General features: G+C 44.7%; 1 protein-coding gene across 5 annotated transcripts in view; it reads left to right on the top strand.

The window, feature by feature from the left end:
* The window catches only part of afdna (afadin, adherens junction formation factor a), a gene marked incomplete at its 5' end in the record, with an annotated part of 255,668 nt that overhangs the window by 94,736 nt on the left and 148,432 nt on the right, over positions 1-12,500 (top strand). For all 5 annotated transcript variants that reach the window (XM_083643598.1, XM_083643599.1, XM_083643601.1 and 2 more), the window contains 3 exons: positions 3,767-3,924; positions 7,712-7,796; positions 9,013-9,153. In XM_083643598.1, coding sequence (XP_083499724.1) covers positions 3,767-3,924; positions 7,712-7,796; positions 9,013-9,153 — 384 coding nt within the window. The remainder of the gene's footprint in view (positions 1-3,766; positions 3,925-7,711; positions 7,797-9,012; positions 9,154-12,500) is intronic.

The following is a 12,500-nucleotide window of genomic DNA, read 5'->3' as shown; positions in this document are numbered from 1 at the left end:
CTCAACAAACACACACCGGCTAAAGTGGGCGTAACTTTCCCTGCATGCTTCTACATGACAGCCAATCACCAGCCGTATTAGAGCGTGGTGTGCAAGCATGTCGCATGCTTATAGGCTCAATGACACTGTTTTGTTTTGGTATCGAAAATTGGTATCGATTGACAAGGGAGGCTTCGATACCCCTTAGTATCGATGTTTTCATTTCGGTGCCAAGTAAGTATCGAAACTCGATACCCAGCCCTAGTTACAATATCCATATACACATGGTACAGTTACAATATCCATATACACATGGTCCAGTTACAATATCCATATACACATGGTACAGTTACAATATCCATATACACATGGTACAGTTACAATATCCATATACACATGGTCCAGTTACAATATCTATATACACATGGTACAGTTACACATGGTCCAGTTACAATATCCATATACACATGGTCCAGTTACAATATCCATATACACATGGTACAGTTACAATATCCATATACACATGGTCCAGTTACAATATCCATATACACATGGTCCAGTTACAATATCCATATACACATGGTACAGTTACAATATGCATATACACATGGTCCAGTTACAATATCCATATACACATGGTACAGTTACAATATCCATATACACATGGTACAGTTACAATATCCATATACACATCGTACAGTTACAATATCCATATACACATGGTACAGTTACAACTGCCAGCCAAGTACAGTAAGTCGTATGCATCCTCCTATTAAAAGAATGGCAAGTCTCTCTGTGAGTCAGTGAGCAACACAGCTATGAAGGGTAAAGAGCTGAGCACCCTGCAGGTGAACACAGCTATGAAGGGTAAAGAGCTGAGCACCCTGCAGGTGAACACAGCTATGAAGGGTAAAGAGCTGAACACCCTGCAGGTGACCTCAGCTATGAAGGCTAAAGAGCTGAGCACCCTGCAGGTGACCTCAGCTATGAAGGCTAAAGAGCTGAGCACCCTGCAGGTGACCTCAGCTATGAAGTCAAGTCAAGTCAAGTCAAGTTTATTTGTATAGCACATTTCATACACAGAGGCAATTCAAAGTGCTTCACATAAAATGGTTGACAGGAAAATAAGTAAGTAAGAGTAAGATGGACATTTAAAAGCATCACAGCAAAACCTTAAAATCACTTAATGGCCTAGGCCATTAAGTGATTTATAGACTAATAACAGTATTTTAAAATCTATTCTCTGACACACTAGCAACCAGTGTAAGGACTTAAGAACTGGAGTGATATGATCAGCTTTCTTAGTCTTCGTTAGAACTCTAGCAGCAGCATTCTGAATGAGTTGAAGTTGCCTAAGTTCTTTTTTGGAGAGACCAGAAAAAAGGCTATTGCAGTAGTCTAACCTACTATAAATGAAGGCGTGAATTAGTTTTTCTAGATCCTGTCTGGACATGTATCCCCTAATTATTGCTATATTTTTAAGATGATAAAAAGCAGATTTTCTAATTGACTTAATGTGGGAGTTAAAGTTGAGATCGGAATCAATAATAACTCCAATATTTTTGACTTGGTCCTTAGGCTTCAGGGATAGAGACTCAAGGCGTACAGTGATTTTAAGCCTTTGTTCTTTGGGGCCAAACACGATCACCTCAGTTTTGTCTTTGTTTAGCTGTAGGAAATTCTGGCACATCCAGTTATTTATTTGATCAATGCACTGGCACAATGTTTCTATGGGGGCATAGTCAGCTGAGGAAAGAGTTATATACAACTGAGTGTCGTCTGCATAGTTATGATAGGCTACTTTGTTTTTTTGCATAATTAGGCCTAGAGGGAGCATATAAAGGTTGAAGAGAATGGGCCCCATAATGGATCCTTGAGGCACCCCACAAGTCATCCTAGTTAGGTCAGATGTGTAATTGCCAATGGAGACGAAGTACTTCCTGTCTTGAAGATAGGACTTGAACCACTGGAGGACCGTACCCGATAGCCCAACCCAGTTTTCCAGTCTGTCCAATAAAATTGAGTGGTCAACAGTGTCAAATGCAGCGCTAAGATCCAGTAGCACTAGAATCAAATTTTTGCCTGAGTCTGTGTTCATTCTGATGTCATTTATGACTTTAGTAAGCGCGGTTTCAGTGCTGTGATGGGGGCGAAAGCCTGATTGGAGTTTATCTAGGAGATCATTTGAGGTTAGGAATCTATTGAGTTGTAGGTAAACAACCTTTTCAATTATTTTGGCTATAAAGGCTAAAGAGCTGAGCACCCTGCAGGTGAACACAGCTATGAAGGCTAAAGAGCTGAGCACCCTGCAGATGAACACAGCTATGAAGGGTAAATAGCTGAGCACCCTGCAGATGAACACAGCTATGAAGGCTAAAGAGCTGAGCACCCTGCAGGTGAACACAGCTATGAAGGGTAAAGAGCTGAGCACCCTGCAGGTGAACACAGCTATAAAGGCTAAAGAGCTGAGCACCCTGCAGGTGAACACAGCTATGAAGGCTAAAGAGCTGAGCACCATGCAGATGAACACAGCTATGAAGGGTAAATAGCTGAGCACCCTGCAGGTGAACACAGCTATGAAGGGTAAAGAGCTGAGCACCCTGCAGGTGAACACAGCTATGAAGGGTAAAGAGCTGAGCACCATGCAGGTGAACACAGCTATGAAGGGTAAAGAGCTGAGCACCATGCAGGTGACCTCAGCTATGAAGGCTAAAGAGCTGAGCACCATGCAGATGAACACAGCTATGAAGGGTAAAGAGCTGAGCACCCTGCAGGTGAACACAGCTATGAAGGCTAAAGAGCTGAGCACCATGCAGATGAACACAGCTATGAAGGGTAAAGAGCTGAGCACCCTGCAGGTGAACACAGCTATGAAGGGTAAAGAGCTGAACACCCTGCAGGTGAACACAGCTATGAAGGGTAAAGAGCTGAACACCCTGCAGGTGAACACAGCTATGAAGGGTAAAGAGCTGAACACCCTGCAGGTGAACACAGCTATGAAGGGTAAAGAGCTGAACACCCTGCAGGTGAACACAGCTATGAAGGGTAAAGAGCTGAGCACCCTGCAGGTGAACACAGCTATGAAGGGTAAAGAGCTGAACACCCTGCAGGTGAACACAGCTATGAAGGGTAAAGAGCTGAACACCCTGCAGGTGAACACAGCTATGAAGGGTAAAGAGCTGAACACCCTGCAGGTGAACACAGCTATGAAGGTTAAAGAGCTGAGCACCCCTGCAGGTGACCTCACTGATTTTTTAATTAGGTGATTAGGGCCAACTAAATAGGCAAAGGTGGTGCACATGTACATTAATTACATCATTTTAGCAGATGCTTTTATCCAAAAGCGACTTACAATAGTACATTTGATCAACAATAGTCAAACAAACTGAATCACAGTCATCAGGTAAGACTTTCAAAAGGAATAAGTCTCATTTGTTGATGTTTGTTTAAGACGGGTAAGAGGAAAGGTTAGTTCAAGAAGGGTCCAGATATAACCTAAATAGATGTGTCTTTAAGATGGGCACTGATTCAGCCGTTCTGACAGATGGCACATTATGTATATTAAATTGCCGTACAATAAGTTGGTATACAACAAACAAACAAAAACATGATGTAGATATAAATCCCATATGGAACCTGAGCTCAGACTCCTCTGGTGAAATATGGAATAAATTCTTATTTAAGCTACATGGTAATTGATCTAGGCTTCCATTGGAAATTCATTTGCGGGTTTGTTGCGAGGCTCAAATGTGTAATACAATTGTGTGTTTTCTGTACCGTCCTGTAGGGGGCACTCTGCGGATCTATGCGGACAGTCTGAAGCCCAACATCCCCTATAAGACCATCCTGCTGTCCACCACAGACATGGCCGACCTGGCTGTGGTGGAGGTGCTGGAGAAGTACGGCCTGGAGAAGGAGAACCCCCGAGAGTACTGCCTGGCCCGGGTAACACCTCCTGCTACGCCCCCTATCTCCTCCTATCCTAACAACACACACACACACACACACGCACACACACTCACACACACACGCACACACACACACACACACACACACACACGCACACGCACACACACACACACACACTCTAGTCTCACGTGGTCTGAATCACAAGTCAGTATTTCCAGGTTTGGCAGCAGGAAAAGCTGCGGCTCTGTCTCAAGCCTCTGATTGGCTGGGCTGCTACGAGAGTCTGGCTCTGCGTGCCATTGGTGCATCGTTCAAAGTGTACCCGCCCACAAGTTGCGTCACACAAATAAGGAAGTCTGTGGTTGGTCATTTCATATGTTTGTCACACATTTTGTTTTGTCTCAGGGGGGGCGGTTCTTAACCACGTCAAGAGTTACTTTACCATAACAATGACTTAGAAATCATGTTTTATTTTCATCAGGTGCTTCTCACTTTCTGACTAACAAATTAAATGCTCAACGTGAAGCTCCAGCCAGCAGCCAAATGCTGCTCAAACATGCAAGCGTCTAGTAGATTTGCTTCACTCAGTCAGCAGCCAGAAAAACAACGGTAAAATATGAACATTCACACGAGCCATTTGACCGGTGGACCCTGAACGTGATGCTGTTGCATTTGAACATTTTCCTCAACAAACATGGCTGCATTACATCATGTTACATTGAAGCAAAATGTGAGGCAGCCATGTTTGTTTAGGAAAATGTTAATGAGTGAATTGATGTGACTGTAACAGCAATCATAAAGGCAATAGCCGGCGATAGCCAGGCCGGAGGATGGATCCGGGTTGTCCGTCCGTACGTCCGTACGTCCGATGTTTAACGTGATATCTGAGGAATGCCTTGATGGAATTTCATCAAATTTGCCTCAAACATCGATTTTGGTGGTCAAAGGTCAAGGTCACTGTGACCTCTCAAACTCAATTTCCAATTTGCATGCAGCACTATCGGCACATCTTCTCCTTTCTTTCTTCTTATAATCCCCCCCCTATGTGGGATTCGAAATAATGAAGGTTATGCCAAACCCCACATAGGTTACGCTAAAACCACGACCGCAAAGCGTCCTGTCTGTATTTGGCCAGTCGACAGGAAAGTATCGCGGGACTTCACGAGACTTGGTGACCTAGATCACGTTTGAGGTAATTTGATCCCTGTGCACTCCAGGAAACAGCCTGGGGTGAAATATCACTATGGTGGATGTTGACGGATCAGATTCTGGCGATATTTGGCGAAAAAGGGAAGAAAAATAGCTATTTAGATGCAGGAAATACAGGCTCACACTTGGCCCCAAATCAACTCCACTTTACGACTGACTTGGACGCTATTGATATCAAAACAACGCTAGGACGCCCAGATACGCCGCGGGGATCGCCAGGTGAGTGGACAAATCATAATTAATGGCAGGAGATGGCTCCAGGTTCGAAAAAACCGAAATTCTCCTTTAAAGATTTCAAATAGGCGTTATTCTGATAAACTGGTCACATATATGTTACGTTCTCACCCGACAAATATTAAAACTTTAAAACAGTTTGGGGGTTTTTTTTGCTTGAAAACAGCTTTTTGGCAAGTCTAAATGACTGCGGTAGGCGTACTCTACTTCCGCGTTTAAAAACTGGAAAGACGATTACGAAATGACATCATGCAGAAGCGTCCTTGTATGGGCAAAGAATAAGGTGATCACACTGCCACCTAGTGACCTGGCATGTACATTACGGCGTTTTAAAAATTCAACAGCGCTCATGTAAACAGGGAGAAGGTGTGAAGGAAAAGGTGTGAAGGAAACGCTATTGTGTCGTTTCTTCCAGAGACTGTCCTCGTGTAAAGGACCCCAAATATAATTGGGGAGAAAGGGGGCGGGTCTGAAAAAGAACAAAAGAAACACAACAAAAGTACCATTTCAAGACAACTGAGGAACATTCACATTTCATTATATTCACCTGCCATCTCCCCAGAACTTAAATCAGTGGTTGGGCGAGGATGGTGCCTGCCCGTTGTGTTCTAGTGTATGTACATTGAGGCATATACTGTCGGGGTGTAAGGTCAGTCTCTCCCAGGGGCGATACACCTGGCGTCACAACCAGGTGTTGAAATGTTTGGCAGCTGCAGTTGAGGAAAAGCGGCTAGAAGTAAATTCTCTAGTTGCTAGCAAAGAGACTAGACAGATCAAATGTGTACGTGAGGGAGAAAAGATTAGACCAATTAAGGTCAGGCACAAGTTAGGGCAGCTAAGTGTAGGTGGAGCCTGGGAAATGAGGGTTGACTTGAATGAACAGCTAGTCATCCCAGCATATATAGTTAGCACCCGGCTACGTCCGGACTTGTTACTGTGGTCTGAGGTAGAGAAGAGAGTTTATTTTATCGAACTCACAGTCCGAAGATCGAGTTGAGGAGGCTTATGAGCGCAAGAAAGCTAGGTATGCTGAAATGGCAGCAGAGGCAGAGCAGCGAGGTTGGAGGGCTCGAGTGCGGCCTGTAGAGGTGGGCTGCCGTGGTTTTGTGGCAAAGTCCGTTATTGCCTTACTAACTGAGTTGGGCATTCGGGGACGGAGCCTGAAACTTGCGGTTAGCAACATGTCTCAGGCAGCAGAACGAGCAAGTGAATGGCTGTGGATAAGGAGGAAACATGCTAGCTGGGGAGCTCGCTAAGGTCAGATTGATTGTTTGTTGTTGGTCATGATTAACGGTCCGCATCAACAGGGCTGAATCATTGACGGTGGTGGTGTAGTTAGGGATTGTTTGTTGTTGGTCATGATTAACGGTCCGCATCAACAGGGCTGAATCATTGACAGTGGTGGTGTAGTTAGGGATTGTTTGTTGTTGGTCATGATTAACGGTCCGCATCAACAGGGCTGAATCATTGACAGTGGTGGTGTAGTCAGGAATGTCATACCGAACCGACCTGGATAGCTAGGCTTAGATAGTGAGGTAATATGCAGTTGTGCGGTGGTAGCATGGAGGGGGTGTTTCCAGGACGCTGGATTACACCGTTAAGCCTTCTTGAGGTGTCGTGGGCCTAACTTAACGAAACGTCGGTGAAGGAAGGTGCCCACTTGAAAACCCCAATGACATGCTTCATACTGCTGTTGGCTAGGGTAGGTAACTGGTGATTTGTGTCTTGTTTATTAGTTTGTTAGCCTGTTAGCTTGTTTATTCTGGATTGGGCTTCTAAATGTCTTTTTCCTCGGATTTTGGCACAAGGGATAGTAACATCTTGTCCTGTGTATTAATTAATACCTTATTCACCACGCCCACTTTTTCTCTCTTCCGCGTTCAACACAAATGTATTTGTTCTTCCGGTTCAGCGCTAGTTGCTTACTGTGGCTAATATTAGCCACTAGTTAGTTATGTTATATGGCAGTAAAATGCCACTGAATGACCAAATTGATATAACTTTTAACCATTTCGAGTAACACTGTTTCCATACAGATCACCAGCGTTAGTTTGTTGTTTATAACGTGGCTATATTCATAACGTTTTCTATCTCGGATGCGTTATTTCGAATCGCACATAGGTTACGCCTGGCGCAACCTATGTGGGTTTCAGGACGAAAAAGTAACGTCATCTTTAGATCACAATATTCCTGGAATGCAAGTTTAACTAAACAGTTACATGTCCTCTGCATTCTACATAAAATTAAGATATTACGGGTTGTTTTATTTTGTAAGCGTCCATGTGTGGGCAAAGAATAAGGTGAATACAGTATCACCGTGTGTGTGTGTGTGGTTGCCTGTTAAGTGACTGATGTGTTGTCTGTCTTGTTTCTCGTGCAGCAAGATGACAAGTCGGGCAAGGATGTCATTCTAGACGACACCGACTGTCCGCTGCAGATCTTCAGGGACTGGCCTGCTGACAGAGGTAACACACACGCACGCACGCACGCACACACACACACACACACACACACACACACACACACACACACACACACACACACACACACACACACAAACTGTCTGTCTCTCTCTCTTTCTCTCTCTCTCCTGGTATCTGCTGCCCCCTCCTGGTGCCTCATGGTCGTTTCAACTCTCTGTATGTCCCTTTTATGATTGAAAAGCTGTGTATTTTGTAGAAAGTGGTGAACCTAAATCACAGTGTTTTCTCATTCAAGGGTTCCCAAACTTTTCAGCCCGCCACCCCCAATATAACGGTGCCAGAGGCTCGCGACCCCCCACTATCCCCGGAGGTGGTTGAAGCATACAAACGTTTGTGCGCACATTAGAAATTCATAAACAAAACAAACAAAACGTAACAATTATGGTTAAAAACACGTTTTTCACACATCCTTTAGGCCAATTTCACACACTCTGGAAATCATCCCGTGACCCCCACTTTGGGAACCACTGTTCTAATTTGCTCCATCTTCTGCTATCCACATTATTCAATATGCTGGTGGTGGTTCATCAAAAAGGTTCCAAGGCACTCTTCTTCATTAAAAAGCTTTAATATAAGGCTAGTTCTTCATAGAACAGAATAAAACAGCCAACATGTTTCGGCCATATATAGGGCCTTCTTCAGGGCTAGTTGCAAACTATGAACTCTATGCCTTCCCCAACATCCAAAGAGCACCTTCTGTAAGCATTTTTTCACTTTAAGGAACGCCGAAGCCCTCCTTTCCTTCCATATGCTGGTGGTGGTGCTGGATATCATTATGTACAATATGTACAATACATTTTTTGAGTTGTACAACATAAACATTCTAAATCGCCCCCAGCTCACTTCCTGTTGCAGCGTTTGCTAGAACAACAGCTGACAGGAAATAAGCTCGCTTTCAAACTGCCCGCTAGCAACACATTTCTGTGAAAACCATCTATATTTCCTGCAACTTCTCCAGCACATCTTCTGATCACAATGTCCTGAAGATGGTGCTATTCCACATAAAGGTCACTGTGTGTGTGTGTGTGTGCGTGTGTGTGTGTGTGCGTGTGTCTCTGTCTCTGTGTGTGTGTGTCTCTGTGTGTGTGTGTGTCTCTGTGTGTGTGCGTGTGTGCGTGTGTGTGTGTGTGTGTGTGTGTGTGTGTGTGTGTGTGTGTGTGTGTGTGTGTGTGTGTGTGTGTGTGTGTGTGTGTGTCAGGAGCACTGGTGTTCCAGCTGAAGAAAAGGCCACCAGACTACCAGGGGAGGAAGGGCAGGAAGGAGGACAAGGCTCTGCGGGGGAAGGAGGGCACCTCCCTGCCCCCCGAGAAGCTGCCTTACCTGGTGGAGCTGAGCCCAGGTAGGAGGACCACCACGCTACAGAAATATCAGTGTAGTGACATGCAGTGGCCAGTGGATGGCGCTGCAGCAAAATAGGGTCATTTAGGGGGTCAGGCTGTCTTCTTCCCCTGCCCAGGTGAGTGAGGCACATGTGGATCCACAACATGGATCACAGCTGTTCCTGCGAGCGGAGGACTTCCTCTGCAGGAGATGCATTTCCTCATGGATGAGATGTTCACCAGAGAGCAGCTCTGCAGCTCGTAAGCTTCCACAACTCAACGGGTTGTGGTCCAAACTGAAAGTGCCCTAAAGCACCGAGCACCATTTTTATGTTTCTCTTCCCAAAAATACCCATTAGTGGAAACACCTTTTAACAGTAGAAAAGGGAGTGTCCCCAATCCATAATGCCTCCGGCCTGGCTTTCCACCGGCAGAGTCTGTCTGTGGTACAACTCTGCTCAGCTGATCCAATTTAAAGTCGCTCACCGTCTTCACTACTCCAAGCATAAATTGCACAGGATCTTCCCTTCTGTCTCGCCACTCTGTGACCGGTGTCAGAGGGCACACTATCTCATGCCTTCTGGTTCTGCTCTTCATTAACGGGATTCTGGGCCAAAATATTTGATTGGTACTCTAAGGCCTCCAAAATAACCCTACAGCCGGAGGCGGAACTCACCATCTTCGGCTGCTCGGAGTCCTCTCTGAACGTCCCTACAACTGTGCACACAATCTCTGACACTGGGGACCACTGTCGCCAAAAGACTCATTCTGAAGGAATGGAAGTCCTCCTCTTCACCTTCTTTCCAGGTGTGGCTGATGGACAGGATCTCTGTAGTACAGATGGAGAGACTCGGGGTGAGGCTAGGGGGGACTGATGGCTTACAATCAGTGATACTCACCTTGCGGCCCCTGTGTGGCCTGCGATGGAATTGAATTTTTTTTTTTTTTACAGTGCACCTGAACGCAACATGTAAGATACCAGCTGAATAAGTGTCCAAATGTTCATGTCATTCTGGCCAATTACTCCACTTCTGTTATAGCATTTCAGTCTGGAATATCTTTCAATAATCTATGATTTAGCTGCTAAATTGTCAAATACCGCCATCTGCTCGCTACCCAGGCACTTATGTATGTACTTAACCTAACTAACTTAACCTAACTAACTATCCGGTGTGCACAACATTGTCAGACTAAATCTACAATCCGCTACAGAAAAATGTATATTGTTTGTTTATTAACTCATTGAGTGCCATGGACGTCTTTCGACGTCCAATTAAATAGTGACGTAGAGTGCCAAGGACGTCTTTCGATGTCCAATGCGTTTTTTGACGGTGGGACGTCGATCAAAGCCTTCTGCATCTCCTGTACAAATATTGTAGCTATTGGAGGTCTATAACCTATTTTACAAACCCATTAGGTGGCGACAGTGCTCTCCAGATTAGAGACAGGTCCTGAGAAACAGGAGGAAAAAGCCGTGATCAAAGAGAAACCGATGCGTGCTGCAGCCAGAGCCATATAGATTGCTCTGTCTGGAGCTGACATTGGCTGCGAACAGGAGTCAATCCGCGCACACAACTGAGCCCCTCTGTCTCTGTCTGTCTGTCTGTATAGTTTCTCCACACGGTTAGCCGCCAGAAAAGCAGCACCCGACGCCAAACCATTCAGCAGTCCGGTTTGGCTCTTCCCTATCGCGCTGGGAGCCGCCCGGCACACACAAACGGAGCACTCCGAAAATAGAGTGGGTGCGTGAGGCTGTGTAGTGTGGGGAGGAGTTTGCAGCTGAGGAGGGGAGGGGGGGAGAGGGGGGTGGGGCACGCAGGGCATCACACAACTACACCACGTCACTACATCAGAAAATATTATCTTCAGACTCAGACTAATGTACTTGAAATGCTGCATTTCACAAAAGGCGGAATATCTCAGCTAATAATTTGAAACGCCTGTATTTGCTCAAAACGACCTATCTTCTCCGGCTCATAACTAAAGAACGGAAAATGGTATCAATAAACTTTTTTTTGCTGATGATACAATAGAGCCAGTTCGTTCTTTGTGCGTGTTCGGTGTTTACATAGTAATATCACACAATATTCTGTGGGCCTCGAGAAATCACTGAAAACGCTCTGAAAACTCTGGCACTGGGAGCGTCCGTTCTCCAAAAGTGGCTGGCACTCAATGAGTTAACTGGCCCCTGGCCTTCTATCATTTCACGAAAGTGGCCCCCGGGCAAAGCAAGTTGAGTATCCCTGTTCTATATTGTTCTATAAAAAAATGAAAATAAAATATCTAAACAAAAGAATATGGAGAAAATCATTTTCTTCATCATAAATCCACAGCACAGTAAAGAGTATATTAATCTGATGTGTGTAGTTCTCCATAGAGGCCATTTACACCTGGCATTAACATGCGTATTCTGTCATCAGATTGTTCTTGACCACTTGAAAGTACAGGTGTAAACTAGTGCTGCACGATTAATCAAATCGCAATCGCAATCGCGATGTCAGCACGTGCGATTACATAACCGCAAAAGTGTGCGATTATTTTATTTTTTTCACGTCTTTTTGAGTGTGTGAGAGCCTCCTCTAAACTAACGTTACACGCGACGCAGCAAACACACGTTTCTCTGCCATCACACTGGGCACCAATACTAGCGGGAGACTTCTCCCATGGACTCCCGCAAATAAGTAATGTTATGCGCAGCAAAGTTACATCTTACCGAGAGGGAGAGAGAGAACATCCATGGTCGCTAACAGCAAGCTATGCTAATAACTAGCTAGCCGTTCGTTCAGAAACGCATGTAAACAGCTGTGTGATCAGTGAGAACGTCAGTAAAATAAGGAGAGAGCTGCAGGTGCTTATGCAGAACTAGTGCACGTTTAAGTGCACAGTGGGGATGACCCGCTGTGATGAAGAATATAACGAGATTAACAAGGTTGATAGCAGCAAAACACTGTCGCAGCTGCCAGCACTGGCAGCATCACCTCCAGGCTAGCTAACTAGCCTGTCACATGACGCCTTCATGGTCCCTCGTTAAAAGTCTGCAGATGCACGTTCTCACCTATCTCTCTCAAGAAGCGTCACGTGAGTGTGGCGTTTAAGGCCATCTGTCGCTACAAAATAAATAAACAGGGTGTATCATTAGTATTACTGGACAGACATGTAACTAACTTTGCTGAGCCATCTTCTATGTGCTGTAACACAGTGCAGTTTCTATTTGTCTGGTGTTTCTTTTTTACATGTTTGGGACAGGCAAATGTCTCAAAATGTTTTATTTTTTTGTAAAGATAATTTTATTTCAAATTGTTTTATTTTTTTAGTTTTAATATATTTTAAATTGTAACATATTTCATGTATTTTAGTCTGTGATATG

This window comes from Poromitra crassiceps (assembly GCF_964638095.1).
Source record: "Poromitra crassiceps genome assembly, chromosome: 9".
NCBI classification, from domain to species: domain Eukaryota; kingdom Metazoa; phylum Chordata; class Actinopteri; order Beryciformes; family Melamphaidae; genus Poromitra; species Poromitra crassiceps.
The sequence above is the reverse complement of the archived record's forward strand: the minus strand, read 5'-3'. Positions and strand labels throughout refer to the sequence as shown.